General features: G+C 44.2%; 2 protein-coding genes across 3 annotated transcripts in view; one reads left to right on the forward strand and one right to left on the reverse strand.

Annotated features, from left to right (window-relative positions):
- dnaaf11 (dynein axonemal assembly factor 11) overlaps positions 1–10,785 on the reverse strand; it is a 29,284-nt gene extending 18,499 nt beyond the window's left edge. The window contains exons 1-6 of the mRNA XM_041948381.1: positions 10,735–10,785; positions 9,773–9,940; positions 9,407–9,484; positions 8,386–8,558; positions 7,979–8,175; positions 7,195–7,380 (exon numbers count right to left, since the gene is read on the reverse strand). Of these exons, the coding sequence (XP_041804315.1) occupies positions 7,195–7,380; positions 7,979–8,175; positions 8,386–8,558; positions 9,407–9,484; positions 9,773–9,940; positions 10,735–10,744 (812 nt within the window). The 5' untranslated portion in view covers positions 10,745–10,785. The remainder of the gene's footprint in view (positions 1–7,194; positions 7,381–7,978; positions 8,176–8,385; positions 8,559–9,406; positions 9,485–9,772; positions 9,941–10,734) is intronic.
- Positions 10,786–12,164: 1,379 nt separating this feature from the next.
- On the forward strand, positions 12,165–17,458 carry si:dkey-7l6.3 (zinc finger protein 467). Of its 2 annotated transcripts, XR_006007232.1 has the most exons (5): positions 12,165–12,615; positions 13,187–13,299; positions 14,049–14,169; positions 14,486–15,646; positions 15,986–17,458. XR_006007232.1 is itself a non-coding variant. In XM_041948382.1 (4 exons), the coding sequence occupies exons 1-4, from the start codon at positions 12,345–12,347 to the stop codon at positions 15,262–15,264; spliced, it is 1,284 nt and encodes a 427-aa protein (XP_041804316.1). In that variant the 5' UTR covers positions 12,165–12,344; the 3' UTR covers positions 15,265–17,458. The 2 variants fall into 2 exon arrangements, 1 of the variants encoding a protein (XP_041804316.1); XM_041948382.1 differs by having other exon boundaries at positions 14,486–17,458.
- Positions 17,459–17,483: the final 25 nt, after the last annotated feature.

Here is a 17,483-nt window from a genome sequence, read left to right on the forward strand (position 1 = left end):
AGTTTCACTTCTTCTGTGTGTGTTTTGATTAAAAATAAAATAAATTATTTTTTATTGGGCATTACACATTAAGGGAAACCCTGGTTTAAATTCTGGTGCTTGTGTTAGTTGCTCCATCTGACTTCCTTTCAGTTTTTGGTATTTTTGCTGCCCATAAGCGTGAATTTTGTTGAAGTTTTACAATGTTCAGAACAACAAAATAACGTTTTATGAAGCTTTTTATGAACATATCTGAACCACCTTTGTGGTTGGCATGAGTTGGTGATGAACGTTACTATTGTGGAATTTATTAATATCAAATTATTGCAGACTAACTGCTGTCAAGCATGATTACAGTCATCAAATTGTGGAGGATTTTGTGTTTTCTTTTTGTGGTGAATAAAACATCCTAAATTGAGGTTTAATGAGTTAAATGAAAGAGTAGTGAAAATGGACCGAGTGGGTAACCCCATGGAGCTTCTGACTTGTGATCCTTTAAAATGAACCACTACGTGTAACATTCACTCCTCAGTTTGCTCTGTTTGAGGCCTGAAGAGCGGAAATTATCCAGTATTTCAAAGGAAGAATCATCACTCTAACAGAGCTCCGCACACTTGAAGAGGTTTGTGGTAAAACTACACCTAACTACCACATTTCATGCTGGGTTTTTGTTTGTCACCCGTCTGTGATTTACAGTTTTAGCAGTCAACTGGGTTTAATGGAGCAGGACTCTAAATGATGGACACGGGTCATCTCCTGGAATCCATTTCTACACAAAAATGACATGCGGCTGATAATCTGTGGTCATTTCCCTGGTGTGCCTTCAGTCTGTGACACACAGGTGAAGGATGTCAGCCATAGTGTGTGAATGTGTGTGTGTTTGTGTGTGTTTTGGGTTGACACAGGGGGCAAGTGTCCACTTCAAAATATCAAATTGACAGGAGCATCTCCATCACTCTGCCTCCCATTTCAAACAGCAGCATTTCCCCTGCCTCCATCTCCCTCCTGAGCCACATGCTGTTGACGTGTCAAGGTCACAGCGAGGCTGTCTGCACTATAAAATCCTCTTCTGGAACTTTTTTTTAAAGGGGGCGTGACGGGGCGTCTGTCAAACAGCTGAGTGACGGAGACATCGGTGGCGACAGCTCCACTGCTGGTTCCTGTGGAATCCGGAGCTGAGGACGATCAGTTCGGACAGCTTCCAGTTAGCCGTGTACGACTCTGCAGAGAGGTCTGAGTCTGCACCGGATTCTGCAGCGCTGCAGGTTCAGGATGCAGAACGAACCTTCTGCAGAGCATCTGTTTGCTGGTGTTACAGTGGTACCCTGCCCCCTAACTCATTTCATAAGAGTATGAACACTGAGGGCTCTGGCAGAACAGCTGAAGCTGGCTCAGGGCGCTGCGGTGGCCAATTAAATACATGCATGCAAATAAAAATAATGCTGCTATCTTGGCCAGGACTCCCTCAGTGGGACTTCCCTGGTTAAATAAAGGTTTAATAATTAATAACATGAAGGCACACATTTCTGGATTACTAACGTCATAGTTCTACTGTTTACTATGAGATCGCTGCGACGAGGAATACACTTAAAATCTAAAAAAACATAAACTATGTATGTGACCTTGGTTTTCCAGTTAGGTGTGTTCGATTTTGTCTTCAAATGTGTCGTTTTGTCAATGAAGATCTTAGATTATCTACAATCCAGAGAAAGAGTTTAGAATTAGCATTAATTCAGTGTTTTAATAATGTTTTAATAGCTGATGTTGCTCTAAAAATATCTTAATTCAAACATTCAGCGACATACCAGGTTATCTCATGCAGAGAACCCTTTAAGCTCCACCCGTCCATCTCATCCATGCACATCCTGTTCTGCAGACTGCAGGTGGATCTTGGTGTTATCCCCCCTCTCGGAGGAACAGAGCAGCCATTAAACACAGCAGCGCCTCCTGGCTGACCTGATCACAGAATCCTCCTCAGGAGCAGGAAATTCATCTTTCCTGACAATCGAGTAACGGCACGACGGCATGCATCAAGTCAGAGCACTCTGACAGCCGTGAAACGGCACCCTATCACCCCGGTTTTATGCTCGGACAGCATGCAGGCCTGAGATGTTTTTGTGATATGGAGACTTTCACCGGGTGGCTTCTTAGGCTTCACATGGGGTCTCTTCAAACGGGGCTCAGCCAGCGGTGTCACTAGACCTTCTCATCGATAGAGGGGGCTGTATTGTGCTCCTTAGTGAGCTTTTTCTGCCCTTTCATTTCATGTACGTACTCTGAATGAATAAAAAACACTGAATTTGGACGTTTAAAAAAGACGTCACATGAGAAATGAAGTGTCACGAATGACTCTTGCAGGAAAAGACGTCTCGAAGCAGAAGAGAGCGCTGAGTCAACTAATCCGACAACAACACGAGTGCTGCCAGCAGACACGGAAACACCTTCAGGCTAATGTAAGGTGTGTCCTGCGGGCAGGAGATGAAGCGGCTGTCACGGCGGGATACCTCTGCAATATTCTCCAAACACAGCTCAGCTCCTCGTGACTCTGCGGCTCGAGTCAGGGCCGCATCCCCGGGTCAGCGGGCTGAACAGAAAAGTGACAGAAAAGTGAACAAGTGGAACAGATTGGTCGTGTCTCGCTTTACAAACATGGCGGAAGGAAAACTCAAACCAAAAAGAAAAAAATTCTGCAGCGTTTTGTTTCAAACAACCGATTCTCAGATCATTAAAACGCTTCTTTCCAGAAATGAAGCAAAACACTTGAATTCCTGCAGGTTCCACTGAATGAAACATGATAGCATTAAATCCACTACACTTAGGTGTAATTACTTTGAACAACAGATCTTCAGGTGATGCACAGCATCTGTGATAACATGACAAGTCTTTGAGAAAACTCTGACTCATAACTGTGATTTCATTTGAACAGTATTAACTAGTGATGCTATTTATCTCTCCCAATACATATTCCCAAACGTCAGCTCAGGGTATCTGCCAGAACCAAGTGTCACACTGAAACTACTAATCTAATCGTCGAACTGAGTCTGCATGAGCATTCAATCGAAATGGAAACATAACTTATGTGCATAAAAGCAGGCGGCTTAATGAGTAACTACTGCAGTAGGAAACAGAGCTGAGATAAAATGTGTTTCTTCTCTCTCCTCCAGCAGACTACAGGTGGACAGTCTGTCCAGTAGCAGGAGGGTTTATCCCCCTGTGAACTGGAGGCTGAACGTCGGTATCACAGAGCCCACTCCCACTGTCAGAGTGCCCTTGGACAAAGCTGAACCCTGGACCGACCCTGAAGTCTCAGAGGAGCAGGATGACTTCAGGGGGTTTCATGTGTTTATTATTCTAGAGATGTATTACATGTCAGCTTTATTTGTGTGGTCTTTAATCACGGTTACGGTCTCAGCTTTACGACACCCACCACAGACAAATGGCAAAACTTACGTTCAAAGAAAACCACAGCAAACTGAAAACAGCAAGAGGCTACAGACAGAAACGAAGGAGCCAGTCACAGAGAGGACCCCCCCTTCAAGGACTCTGCAGTCAGGCTGAGAGAGATTAACAGCTCAAAACCACCGACAACAGCGAAAACAGAGATAAATACCTGCTCATCGCTGCCAGCAAGACAAACGTTCCACTGGAGACGCACAGAGACAACCCGGACTTCTATTCTACCAGCCAGCCCCCCCACTTTTTAATGCATGACTACTCCAATTTGTTCATGAAAATCAAGCATTTAAAATTAGAAAAGAAACATATAAATTCAGATGGAGATTTTTTTTCTACTCTTTTCGTATGTAATGTATCTATAGATGCTTTTATTTTGTAATCCTTTTGTTCTTTTTCAGTGTCTCTTCTTATTCTTGTTGTTATTTTTGTCTGGAACGACTTGATTTCCTCGGCATGGATCAATAAAGTTTTATCTTATCTTAAGACGGCAATTTTTAGCCATTTTCTTCCATTTTCATCTTCATTTTTTAAACCTGTGGAAGCAGATTTGTCGCTCACCAGAGGCTTGTTTCCTGTAAAATGAGCCACAGCAGTGTCTGACAACAATAAATATCACATTTACTGATGCCTGGAAACAGTCAAAACTGGCCTATCCAATTTAAATGTTCTGGATTTTTTTCAACATAAGCAAAAGAAAAGAAAAAGAGAGAGAAACAATGAAGCCCATGAAGAGGGAGCAGTGTAAAGTCACCCCCCCAGTGAATCATAAAGGCTTGGTTTGTGTCTGCTGGGTAATAACACATCATCAGTGTGTTGACTCTAACTGTTGATGGCTGCTCTCGCTGAGTGAAACCTCGCAGCTGCCAGCTGATATCACTGCACTGACAGAGAGGCAGGAAGTGTGTGTGAGCGTTCGAGAGAGACAGGAAGCGCGGTGAGCAGAGGATGTGCAACACACACACCCAATTAACACCCCGGCAAGAGGGTCACCTTAAGGGTGAGTACTAATTAGCAGCGTGGCCAGAAAATTAATTAGCCTTTAACAAATACTTTGCCGAGTCAGTAATAAACAGTCTGACGCGGGCTGTGGTTTGACTGGTGCACAAACACACCTGCCTCACATGTGATTGGCTAAGAAGACCACCAGCAGTGACCAGATGTTCACAAAACTACCAGTAGAAAACAGTTTGGCCATTAGGGGGCAGAAGAACTTCAACACAGTCCTGAGTTACTGTCACTTCATAAAGGTGCTGTGGCTCAAGGTGTAATGGAAACTAAACACGGGGGGGGTAACAACATTGACAAGTAAAACAACTCCGTCATACCTCACTGTACAATTAGTTAATCTAAACACAAGATACTTGTGCTCAAAAAGAGGATTCATTCTCAGTGAAGAACCTTGGAGCTCTAATCTGCCTCTATACCTGCCAAAGAGCAGTGATTCCTAACACGTCTCTGGGGGTCATCAGGTGGATACCTCCCTTCAACGGTGTTTCGCCTACTTAGTCCCACCACACCTCCAGGAGGCTAGGCGGTGAACTCCGGCGTCCCAGAGTCACCCCCCCCAGTGCCAGTTCACACTGCTCCTACACAATCCAAACAGCACTGCCACGTTCAACTGACCCAGAGATGCTCCAGGTAGTGGCCAGTACCGATGCTACCATTTAGCTAAAGCTAATGCTAATGCTAACTGCTAAGAAGAACTGAAGAAGACAATACAGTTCCGATGCTACCATTTAGCTAATGTTAAGTGCTAACCGCTACCTGCTAAGAGGAACAGAAGAAGACAATAAAGCTAGATTCACCTATACTGTTAATGTTAACTGCTAGCTGCCAATGCTAACTGCTAAGATACTATCATCTTTTAGAGGGTGCTGAAGGTGGAGGCCTAATCCACAGACCAGATTTAACAGCCTCTTCTAACATTTCCTTCAAGAAGCAAACAAAACAGGAAAACAACCAAAAAGATCAAAAAACAAGCCAACTCTGTATCTTACAAACTGTGCAGACGCTGTTTCTGAATGATCTCAGTCATACTCTGACACTTTCATACGCTGATTTCTTATTACTTATCAGCCCACATATGCTCAGATTCAGGCTGTAGAAGCCATCTACTTAAAGTTCGTCATGCTGATGAAAAAAATATGTAGCTCACGATGAAGAATTATTATTTCCAACCTGTAAACAGCACCGTTTATCCATGAATGTAGCCAGACGGCGATGTAGTGAAGTCCTCGTTCTTAATTCACCTACAGAGCTCTGATTGGCTCAGTTGACAACCATCAATGAGCACAGCACCAGATCTACAGTATTTTAATCACAGAACAGATCAGAGATGATTCAGGAGTCTTTAAACAGGTAATTTAATCCTGATGGAGCAGATTATCTGAGAGTTTAATCTCTTCATAATTAACAACTGAGAATTTGTTTTAAATCTAATGGAACTTTGGTTTTTGTGTATTGAGTCAGATATATTTCTGTAAAGTAGTAGTAGGCTTTAAATCCACTAGTTTCAGATTAATTTTAAGTAAAATTCCTCCATAAATACTGACTGCAGTATGATGCAGCAAACTAATACTGTGCTTAATTTGTTTTGTTTTTTCTGTTTTCTATGTATTTTGCATGCAGTGGTCACTGACAGTCCAGGTCTGACTGGACTGACCTAAACGCACCATCAGTAAATCACTCAGGATTATTGGCACCTACCAACTCACCGACCGAGTCATTAATTACAAACGAATAAACAAAACGTCAGAAGAAAATCCTCTCGGACCCCGTGAGCCCGCTCACGTCTCCTCCGGCTGCAGCACAGTGTGTTCTGCTGCAGTAACGACCCTGAAAACTTCTCATTAACCCGACAGATGAGCCTGGACTGAAGCACCTGTGAGTGTAGCCTCATCTGTCCTGCTGACCGTTGTGTCAAAACGTGATATTTATGTCTGATTTTTGCTGTTCAACTGATCTTTCCTTCTATCCTGTGCTGAAAACAAATCATTTCAACCATACCCATGAGGTCAGTAAAGAGACAGATTGATCTATCTGTTCCCCCGCTGAGAGGCAGCACATGTTCACCAAATTACCTGTAGCGTCAGCACATTTCAGCGTCAATATTCATGAAAAGTCAGTTGAGGTACCGAGGTATATAACCTCATATGCCCAAAAGTGTGTGGACACCCCTGAACTTTTGGTCTGGGTCTGCTTCTCTACTAGAGTAGCCTAACTATACTGGAATGTTTGCATGTCCATATACTTTTGGCCATGAGGTGTATGTGTCAGCACATGACGATCAGAACGATGCTGAATCAGTGCAGAAAGCTGCCTCAGCAGGATGATGGTTGGTGTTATGGCGACATCCAGTGGCAAAAGTGTGAACTGCAGCCAAAGAGACAAAACTAAAAAAATAAAACTCCACATTGTGAATACTGTTTTATATCACGTGATGTGTGTATCATGAGTTTTGGTTTTTAACAGCCGAGTTGCATTTTATGTTCTGTCCCACTCAGTGATGTTGTAGCTGATGCTTGATTGAGCCCCTCTTCCTATTTTCATGATATTTTATGTGCTTTGTTTGTTTGCTCGGGCGGATGCTGACGGGAGCTGTGATGAGACTTTACTCTGATTACATAACTCTAAGTACTTTAAAGACTGATCAATGTGTTACCAACTGAAAGTCTGTCGCTTTGATGGAATCAATCACATCAAAGAAATAAATAAAACCATGGTCTTCATCTTAAATGGCCGAAAGTCGAGGGGTCTTACTTCTCCTGAGCCTTCCTCTTCTGCTCCAAGTGGTGGTGAGCCTCCAGACGGGATTCGGGGGTGAAAGGACACGGCGTGTGCCAGAACTCCCTCTCCCGCTGCTCATCATCCAGGTCGGCGCTCCCCGTGTTCGGGTTCATGTTCTCCTCCACCTCCCGGTTCTCCTTGTTCTCCTCCGCCGCTGGCCTGCAGAGAAAAGATGCAGCGGCGTCAGTTCACTGCAACACGTCCAGCAGAGATTATTACGAAAATGACACAAAAGAGACACAATAATCAATAATAGAGTTTTTACTTTACCTGAGCTAGACTCTTTTTATCCATCTTTCCTTCCTTCTTTTATCTTTTTGCATTTATTTGTACATATTTTTCACTTTTCAACTGATCTGAAAGTGTGAAAATTCCCAAACTGGATTTAAAAGTGTAAGGAAACCCTCATTATATGAGGTTTCCCCCCACAGTCAAATTAAAAACTACTTTTTTACGATCAGCACTTTTTACTTTTAATTGTTCTTTGCTGAAACGTATTCACTTTCTAAAATAATCATGTTAAAGGAGAATTTTAGACACGTTTTACTGGTAATTATGTCTTAGTCTAAAGTGATACTGATGTTTTATAGTTTTATTCCATCAAGTTAGTTCTGCGAGAGACGAGAAGAAACCAGGCGTCAGCGGCGGTGAGCTCCGGACTTTAGGCTCTAAGAAATCACTGGGTCCTACGTTTCCCAGAATGCAACAGGACAGCTTCTTTCTTTAGGCTGTCTTTCAAACTCCACAGACGACTCACGCTGTGTTGATGTCGGTGTACCAGCGGCCATCGTTTCCTTTCTCCTCTCCTGCTTCCTTCCTCTGCGCCTCCTCTTTCTCCCTGGCTCTCCTCTTCAGGTATTCATCCTCCTGCTCCCGGACCTGCCTCTTTACCTCCTCCAGTCCCTGAGAGGCCCGAATCCTCTCCGAGCGGCTGATCTCCGTCCCGTCCAGCCACTGAGGACAGAGACAGACGCTGTTGAGAGTTCAGGTTAAACATTTTCAAAAGTTCAACTCTTGAGTTCTGAAACTGAGCCAGTGAAAATCTAAACTGTGTCTTTGAATTTGATTCTACAAGCAAAAGTCCCAGCAGCTGGTCCTGGAGCCCGGGCCCCTCCAGAGCTCAGGTTGACCAGGTGCGCCCTGCTCTCAGGCAGGTAGCGTTACCTTGAGCTGAGGCAGAGAGGCCACCACATACTGCCTGTAGCCCTCGAACTCTGTGCAGGGGTTCCCCACCAGAAACAGCTCTGCGAGGTGGATGTTGTGCTTTAGAGACTCCACGCTGCTCAGACGACCCACGAAGTTCACAGTCAGGTCCAACTTCTGGAGGCTCTCGCAGCCTGAAGACAGGAAGCAGCACACAAACACTGGGTCCATCACAATGTAACTAAGTACATTTACTCAGGTACTGTGCTTCAGTACAAATTCAAGGCGCCGTTTGAGTATTTTCATTAAAGCAACTGCATTCTCCTGCTCCACCACATCTCAGAGCAAATACTACCTGTCCAGTGAAAACCACGTATCTCCAAATACTTCTTAAACTTTCACTTAAAAAAAATACTAATCAGCTATTTTAAAATTGTTTCAGCTACAGTCAACTAATAATTCCAAATGTGTGTACGGCTCCAGGCTCTCAGATGTGAGGATTTGTTGCTGTTACGATATTCAAGTAAATCCACTATTTTCGTCGGACTTTTTTCATCGGACAAACAAGACGTGTGAAGATGTCACCTCTAATCAACCATCTACCATTAACCAGCAATGAACAGAACGTAGTGGTAGTGATCGACTAACCTGATAACCCGACAGCGATTTGTTTCACTTAGATCAAATATATTTGCAGATTTCATCAATATTTTGTTTGAGACAAGCAAGACAGAAGCAGAGAGACGGTATTTCTTCAGGCTCTCATAATGATGGACACTTAGTCTGTATGTTTCACATTTTGTAGCTAATTATTGATTGCATAAATCACAAGAAATAAACAGATTAGTCAATAATCCAATAAACTGTGAGTTGCAGCTCCAGTTAGAAATCCTTTAATGAACTAAGTTAAAAAAATAAAGCACAATATTGATTTTGCTAATTTTCAATAAAACTATGCACAATGTGCAAAATCAAGCTTCAATCTAAATCAATGCATCATCAAAAACAGCAACAGGCACCTGTCTGTGTTCTGCATACTCACCTTCTAGGTTTTCAATGACTTCAATGTTGTTCAAGGCCAGATTCAAATACTCCAGCTTCTTCAGGCGACTGAGATTTTCTAGATGTTAAACAAATTACAAAACACGAGCACTGACTTGGTGATTTGCAAATAAAACTGGTAGAATCTGCTGGACGTTTAGCGCAACTGTTGGGTCAACATCATTAAATGACTCATGTGATTAAAACCAGCGCTGCATTAAAATAACCTAATTTTACAAGCTGTTAACTCAACAGTCATATGTCAGCTAACATCTAAAAACTTGAACCCAGACGTCTTCTTTAAGCTTGTAAATCGCTGCTGTTTTCTAAAGAAACATCCACAAGAGGCCGCTGACTGACGCCTCACCGATCCTGGGGATGAGGTTGTTTTGCAGGTAGAGGATCCTCAGGTCCCTGCACCACCTGTCGATGTGCTGGATCCTCTCGATGTCCTGCTGATGCAGAGAAACTTCCTCCAGGGAGAAGATCTCACACTCGTTGTGCTCGGCCCGTCGGCGGACCATGTCCTCCGTGACTGGACGGACAGAGACACAGCGATAGATGAACCTCCGTGTAGCAGACACACTGATCTCTGCTGTCCTTTCTCACAGCCCGTTGTACGCCTTATTTTAAAATAACTAGAAGAAAACACTGTAGTGCTGTTTGCCCCGACTAGCATTATTACTACCAATGCTCCTCGTTTCCTTTGCGACAAATACACTTAATTTGAAACCACTTTTGGTTGAAATCCATAATTTCTGGTGTTAACATTACTTTGGGTGCCAAAGAACACTTATTAAAAGTCAGACATATTGGTGTAGAAGCACCACAAATCTGATCAAACTCCCAGAAAACTTGTGGACTGAAGTTAAAAAGGTTTTTGTTTGCTGGTCTTTTATTAAGCTAAATGTGAGGCTATTTAGTCTTTATGAGTCTTTATGGCTTGTGTGTTTTTAAATAACTTGTTGAAGTCTTTTCTAAACCTCTTTCTAGTCACCTGTTGTCGACAGGTGCTACACATGTCATGTTTATCTGTTATCTCTTACTGGTAGTGGTGAAAGTACTGCGCATTAACAGTAGCAGTCATATTTGCCATAACTCACTAACGTTAGCAGGTTGTGCTCAGTGCTGTAGCTATTAGCGGTGGCTAACAACCAAAGTTAGCTAAAGTTAGCCTGAAGTAGCACTGAAGGCTACTAGTAATGGCTGTACCAACAACATGCGTTAACTAAATATGATTTGCGGCAAAATAACGTGCCAGTCAACATGCAGAGAAATGTTCTACAGGTTCATTTAGAATTATTTTGGGACGCTGGTTGTTTAACTTACTGTAAACCATCTTCCTCTCTGTTGTCAGGCGTTGCCGTAGAAACCGGCCTGGTGCTGCGTTCGCGTGTCGTGGGAATTCTAAAACTAGAACCAGATTTAACTCGTGTCATTCCACAACTAATGAAATTACACATGGTGGCTATTTCATAGACTGACACCAGTATTTTTATTTGATTTATTCATTGATTTGTTTGCTAATAAGGGAAAGAAATAAAGGATTAAGTATGTAGTTATATAGTTGTATTGTGTGGACATGGCTTGCAAATGTGTATATATATATATATATAAAGATGCAAATAAATAAAACATTTAACAGATTTTTTTCAGTTTTTTTTCTCTACTCGAAATTGCAATGACAGTGCTTGTGCATTGTAGGGACTTGGACTTTTTTAAAAATCATGACTATATGGTCCTACTTCTTTCCTGTGCCAAGCTTTACCCATATGCAAGCCCCTCATCTCTCTGCTGAGCAGCCCAGCCTTTGATGACTTGCTGCCTCAAATCCTGAGCTTCAGACTTCGACTGTTCTGCTTCACATACAGGACTGCACGTGTGCATGTGAGGAATCTTGCCACAGCAGATACACTGTACGGCAGTGAGATTCCTGTTGGACCAAAAAATTAAATAGAAAAAAAAAAAACATGAAAAAGGGAAGGGAGCTGCCCATCCTGAGCTGGGTCACATATTTGACTCCACCCATGCTGAGCAGCTCCCTGAAATGCACAACACAGTGATGGTTACCTGACGATAAGTGGGTAACTTTCCCACTGTTTTCTAAAATGTCAGCAAATATCAGAATCTGCTTTATTGGCCACATATGTGAACATATACAAGGAATCTGACTCTGCAGGCACCTTACAGAAGAACAGACATAACTAAGAACAATAAAAGCTAAAGAACAGATGGGACTACTACAGACATGCCAAAAAATATATGAAAAAGTTCTTCAAGTGTTTTCTGGAAATAGTAACGACAATTGCTCCATTAATGGTGGCAAATTTAAATTATGAGATAAAACTGGTAATTTTGACATCAGTGAAATGGTATCCCTACATCACATTACGCATTCCCCACATGATACATAGAGAGACTACTCCTTACATTAGCAAAAATCATCTAACAGCATCCTGCGATTTTTGTGAGAACAAAATTAAAGGATTGGTAGAGTTTGGAAAAACAATCACCAGTCCGTCCACAAAGCTCGACCAACTGATATATATATATATAAACTGAGATTTATAAGGGCTAAAAGGAAAATAATCATCTCTGTGGCTATTTTGGTCTTGTTTTTTATTATTATTAGATAACGAATGAAACTGTTCTGGAGTTTACAAGGCGGGCCTGAAGGTACCATCCGGCGATTCACTGTTTTATTTTGAAAGTGGCATTACGGAAGTTGTTTAACGACACGCTGAGGAGGAGACAACAACAAAGTAAGAACAACGTCTAAACGCAGCTTCCAGCCCTCCTCCGCGCCGGTTAGCCGCGGCTCGGTTTCAGGAAGGACGGATTAACGGACGCGGTTCTCTCCTCCTCAACGCGCCGTCGTGTTCGTTCACGTTTGTTTAATTCACGTCTCGGCATCTGTTGTCGTTTGACGTCCGCTCAAGATGACGAGTAACAAGGCGTTTCATTCCCAGCTCACGTCCATCATGGAGGCACTAACCAAAGCGGCGGTGGCGGAGATCTGCGAACTGGTGGACGACAGCTACGCCGTGTTGCAGATGGAGATCACCCGGAGCCACAAGGAGAACGAGGCGCTGAGGAGGAAGCTGGAGATGATCGAGACCATCATCGCTCGGGGATACCGGGGGAACGCCGCCGGGCTGGATTACTGCGGGGAGGGGGCGGCCGGCGGGGGGCTGATGGATTTCACGGGCGGTGAGTTTTGGGGCCTGTCCAAACAGCGCCGCGGGGATTCACTCAGTCTGTCCGTCATTTGTATTTCGATGACCCCGATGATGGTGGCAGGATGATCGGCTCCGATAACTGCCGTTGCTCCGTATGTCGAGCGCCCCACACCAAACTCCATTGAAAAACTGCTCGCTAAACGTCTCCGAGTCAAATTCCTTGAATGTGTCCACACACGTGGACAATAAAGCGGTTTCTGATTTGTCTCAGTATCGTTTGTAAATTCGGCACCGATATAAAACTCAATTAATCTAAACGTTTTCAACCGTTTCGACTGTTCACTCCGTCTGTTTCCGTTCAAACCACCTTAAAATTCAAGGCTTTCTCAACCAAGTTCCTGACATTTCCCTCTGAAAAGAAACTCCAATAACTTATCCACAAATTACAGCAAGTCAAGTCACCTCAGAAGAATCCGTGTACTTATTGTATTACTGCAGTCAGCCTCATACTCACTGGGGTCACTGAAACCCCTTCAAAGACCCTCAGTGGTCTCCTTCATCCCATGTGAGGAACCAATATAGTCTGTCTGTTTCTCACCCAGAACGGGCCTTGCTGACCGGAGTGGGGACCAAACAGCTGAAAGCCACCCTCAGAGGAAGTGGAAGGGTCCCGGTGTTGGAGGTGACCACAGAGCTGAGCCCTGCAACCAAAGAGGTGAGAGGACGGGCGGCGTTAAAAGGCTTCAAAATGACTGTAATGATGCCTTTACAACCCAGAAAGATGATTATTATGACATCAGTCATAACGTCAGTATCAGCTGGACCTACTGACGTGGATTTTCCTTTTTTGAACTATTGTCGGGGGCATGGATACATGATCGGGCCACGTCCCTGTACTCCCTTCTTACCTCCTTTTTGTCTCATTTCTAATGGTGTCTTGATAGCTGTTGTTTTTCCCTTGGCATCCTTGGCTTCTGTATCTGTTGGAATCCATTGGTGGTTGCTGGGTCGTTTTTAAAAATAGAACAAAACATAGAGAGCAAAAAGCACCCTGACAGAAAAATGACCCCTTAGGAGAACAGAGATATGACTCACAGATATGACTCGCTATGTAAACAGAGAAGTGACTCATTAAGTGTTGGCACCTTTTTTTCCAGTCAGTATTTACAAAGTGTCCTCTTCATGCACCTGTATTCCCACACTCCCCAGCACAAGGCAGACAACACGAGCAGCCGGCTTTACTGGACATTTGTCTGAATGCATCACCTCCGCTGCCTTTCGTTACCGTGTTTGGGCTTTAGTGCTTGAATATCATACAGTAAGCGACACTTTGGTTGAAAATAAATACTTAGCTGTGCTGGAAAGTTCTGGCTCAGCACGTCTGTAATCAGAAACGCAGTTAAAATGAGTATCCAGGAGTAAATTGAACCAGTTGTTCAGGTCACCTTCGTCTTCTGCTCTCAGGATTCGTCGACAGCTGCTGCAGAGGAGCTGAAAGACCAGGGCGTCGTTTTGATAAAGCAGGAAACTGCGAAAGAGGAGGTGAACAGCGACGAGCCGATGGACGAGCTGCTCCTCAAAGACGGTAAGAGAGGAGAAACACACTGAAACACACACACACTTTGTTAACGCTGCTCACTTCACTGTTGCTCCTGTTGGGACGAGACGGTTCAATTAAAAGTAGTTTTAAGCCCCTTTTATGTTTGTCTGTCAATCTACACTGAAAGACGGACGTTTTGACATCAAACACAGGAGACAGACTGAAGCTTGGTTCTTTTTTTAGTGCGTTCTGGCTTTTTGTTTAAAAATAGACATTCTGACGGGAGTGTCTGTCACGCTGGACTCGTGTGTGTGCGGTGTTGTCACTGCAGATGTGTTTAAACTGCTGATTTGTGTGTCAGAGGTGCAGCTGTCAGGTGCAGACGACAGCGAAGAAGGACCCTCTGGGATGATGATCTCCACCTCTGCGGCCGACGTGAGGCCGTGGGATCAGAGCAGCAACGGGACGTCCGAGCACCAAGAATCCCACAGTGCACTGGGGTCTCCGGGCCCTGCGGGGGCCGTCGAGGGCAGCTCTTCAGATGTCGTGTTTGACTTGGCCTCGGAGTCCGCAGTCCAGACGAGGAAGCCGTTCCTCCTCGGGTCAGGAGGAAGCCCCGCCTCCATGCCCGGGACCTGCGAGCTGAAGAGGGGCGTGTCTCTGATCAGCTCCCTCCCCTGCGACACAGAGCTGGATCTGTGCACCTCGTGGACCAATCAGGGCCTGCCAAGCATGGTGCCTGTCGCTCAGCGGCCGACGCTCCTGGACAAAGTGTCGGACCTGAACGCTACGGGTTTCCCCTTAGCGCTGGGTCTCGGCAGATCCAGACTGGACCCTTTGGACCTGAACAGGTACTGCAGGGACAGGCGCTTCGTCTGCAGCTACTGCGGGAAGTGCTTCACGTCGTCCCGGAGCCTGGAGACACACGTGCGCGTCCACACAGGCGAGCGGCCGTACAGCTGCGCTCAGTGCGGGAAGCGCTTCACGCAGTCGGGACACCTGAAGACGCACCAGAGCGTCCACACCGGAGAGCGGCCGTTCGCCTGCGAGCATTGTGGGAAAAGATTCGCCGGCAAGCAGAACCTGAGGATCCATCAGCAGAAACACCATCCAGCCGAGCGGGCCGCCGCTCCCGTTTAACTCAACAGGAAGTACGTGAGACAAACACTGTCAGAGCTGAACGCTGTGGCGTGACCGGCTGAAATACAGCACTGTGAGGCGCTGAGGAGATCTAAACTGTGAGAGAGCAGAACCTCGCTGCTGCCACTGAACTCTCTTCTTTTTAAAGCTGAAGGATTTTAAAGATTTCCATTAAACACCTGATCAATAAGTATGACTCTTTTCATTTTGTCAGGCCTTACACATTTTTAACCCTCTAAACTGCCTTGACCGACATCTGAGACGAAGCAAAATGGGACTACGACCTGAAAATGATCCTTACCTCAAAAAGAACGAAGGCCATTCTGGGTCCAGTTGAGCAACGACCGCCTGCTGAAAATGACTCCGGCCGAGAGCGCCACCTGTAAGAAGCACGTGAATGGTTACTGGTTGGTGTGTAGCTGGAATTAAAAGTGTGCAATCATGGATGAGCAGTTCGTGTCGCTCGGCGCGTTTTGTGTCTGTAAAGAGTGACAGAAACTACTTCACAGCAGTCAACAAGCAGAGTAAAGAAACAGAGTAAAGACACAGAGTAAAGGGTGAAACATTTGCCTGTGAGATGTAGTTGAGTAGATTTGTAGAGCAGCAGAAAATTAAAAGTAGTCAAGTACTTGAGTAAATGTACTCAGTTACTCTCCAGCACTGGAGACGATGTGATGTTTTATACGTCCCGTCTGTCTGTGTTGGACTGCTCTCTTCACAGCGTCCAACAGAGTCACAAACAATCGGCTTTTACTCAACAGAAGCTCGGAGAGGCGTCGGCTGACTGGACGCTCGGCCTCGAACAGCGTGGTGTCTGCAGGTGTTCAGAGGTTTAAACTTCATCCTTCGCCCTGGAAACAGCAGTTAATGAAACGGTCCCACCACAGGTCCTTTACGTGTCTGCTCCGGAGCTTTGTTTTATTATTATGTGGAAATTTGCCGACATTTTAAACTGATGAGCAGAAAGTAATGAGTGATTGGTGATGGAAGTTATCGTTAGTGTCGGCACTACGTGAACAACTTAAAAGCTGAGACTGAATTCTGCTGAGGAAGCTCATAGAAAAATACACAAAAACTACTAAATGGACGTCGTGGTGAGACCGTTAAGTCGACTGCAGATGAAGCACTCACACTTCAAAGTTTAAACTCTTGCGTATCTCATTCGTACTTTCAGACAGAAATTCCACTCGAACCGTAAAATGTTCCACATCCTTCATACATTCTCAGGATTGTTCAACTTTCAAACAGCCTCATCTTCACCCTCTTCCAACTCATTCAAACCAGAAACAGGTGAAGACACCTGGGTCACATTGACTGAGCTTTTTCATCGTTTAACATTTTGCACTGACGCTCAAACTGCCTCAGTTTGCTCTGATGCTCCGTGCTTTCAAATCTGAAGATTACAATTACATCTTATTTGCATAAGAAAAGTAATACACTGATGTCCCAGCAGCTAGAAGACAGCATTAGCATTAGCATCATGGTTAGTGTCACCAGTCTGTTAACTGTTAGTGGGGTTTGAAGCATCAGTACTGCTGCTATGGTTACCTGTAGGTTGAAACTCCTTGAGCTATGATTTAAGATAAATGGTTTTAACAGATACCTGCCAGCCAATCAGAAGTGAAGATTTTCTGTTGCTGGGTCAAACTTTGTATTTGCTGTTTGTTTCCAGCCTGAACAAAAGCAGCACACATGAACGCTGCTCACCATTCACACAGTAGAAAAACAGCTTTTCACTGAGCACACAAAAGAAACCATTTAACAACACACTCACACTCACAGGCCTGCTGACTGCTGTCAGTTTGGAAGATGCAGGAAATCATCACTGACTCGGTCAGGTTTGAATTTCAAGCTGCGTTACTGTGTTGAATCACAACGCTGAAAACAGCAGCGCTGACCCTGAAGGACTCTGCGCTGTTTCACAATCAATGTAATAATAATAAAGTTATCGCAGGATAATGTGCCGACTCCCTGCAGACAACATTCAAATACACAAAATCTCATGTTTGCCATCTCCTGAAATGTTCGTGGATGCTACAATGTGGATATTTTTCTGGTCAGAACTGTGCAGCACTGTGATAGACCAACCAAAAAGTATACCATCCTCATATCTATTATATGGAAGGATATAAATACAAAATAAAATACCTGTTACTATTTCTCTTTTAACTTCCCCTTTTATTCTATCTGCATATTTATTCCTTTTAAGTATTTATTGT

This window comes from Chelmon rostratus, chromosome 12, assembly GCF_017976325.1.
Source record: "Chelmon rostratus isolate fCheRos1 chromosome 12, fCheRos1.pri, whole genome shotgun sequence".
NCBI classification, from domain to species: Eukaryota; Metazoa; Chordata; class Actinopteri; order Chaetodontiformes; family Chaetodontidae; genus Chelmon; species Chelmon rostratus.

Excerpts from the sequence above, each read along its gene's own strand:
- si:dkey-7l6.3 (XM_041948382.1), top strand. The coding sequence starts at position 12,345 with ATGACGAGTAACAAGGCGTTTCATTCCCAGCTCACGTCCATCATGGAG. Across the intron at positions 12,616-13,186 it reads GCTGATGGATTTCACGGGCG|AACGGGCCTTGCTGACCGGA; the intron begins GTGAGTTTTGGG and ends TTTCTCACCCAG. Across the intron at positions 13,300-14,048 it reads TGAGCCCTGCAACCAAAGAG|GATTCGTCGACAGCTGCTGC; the intron begins GTGAGAGGACGG and ends TTCTGCTCTCAG.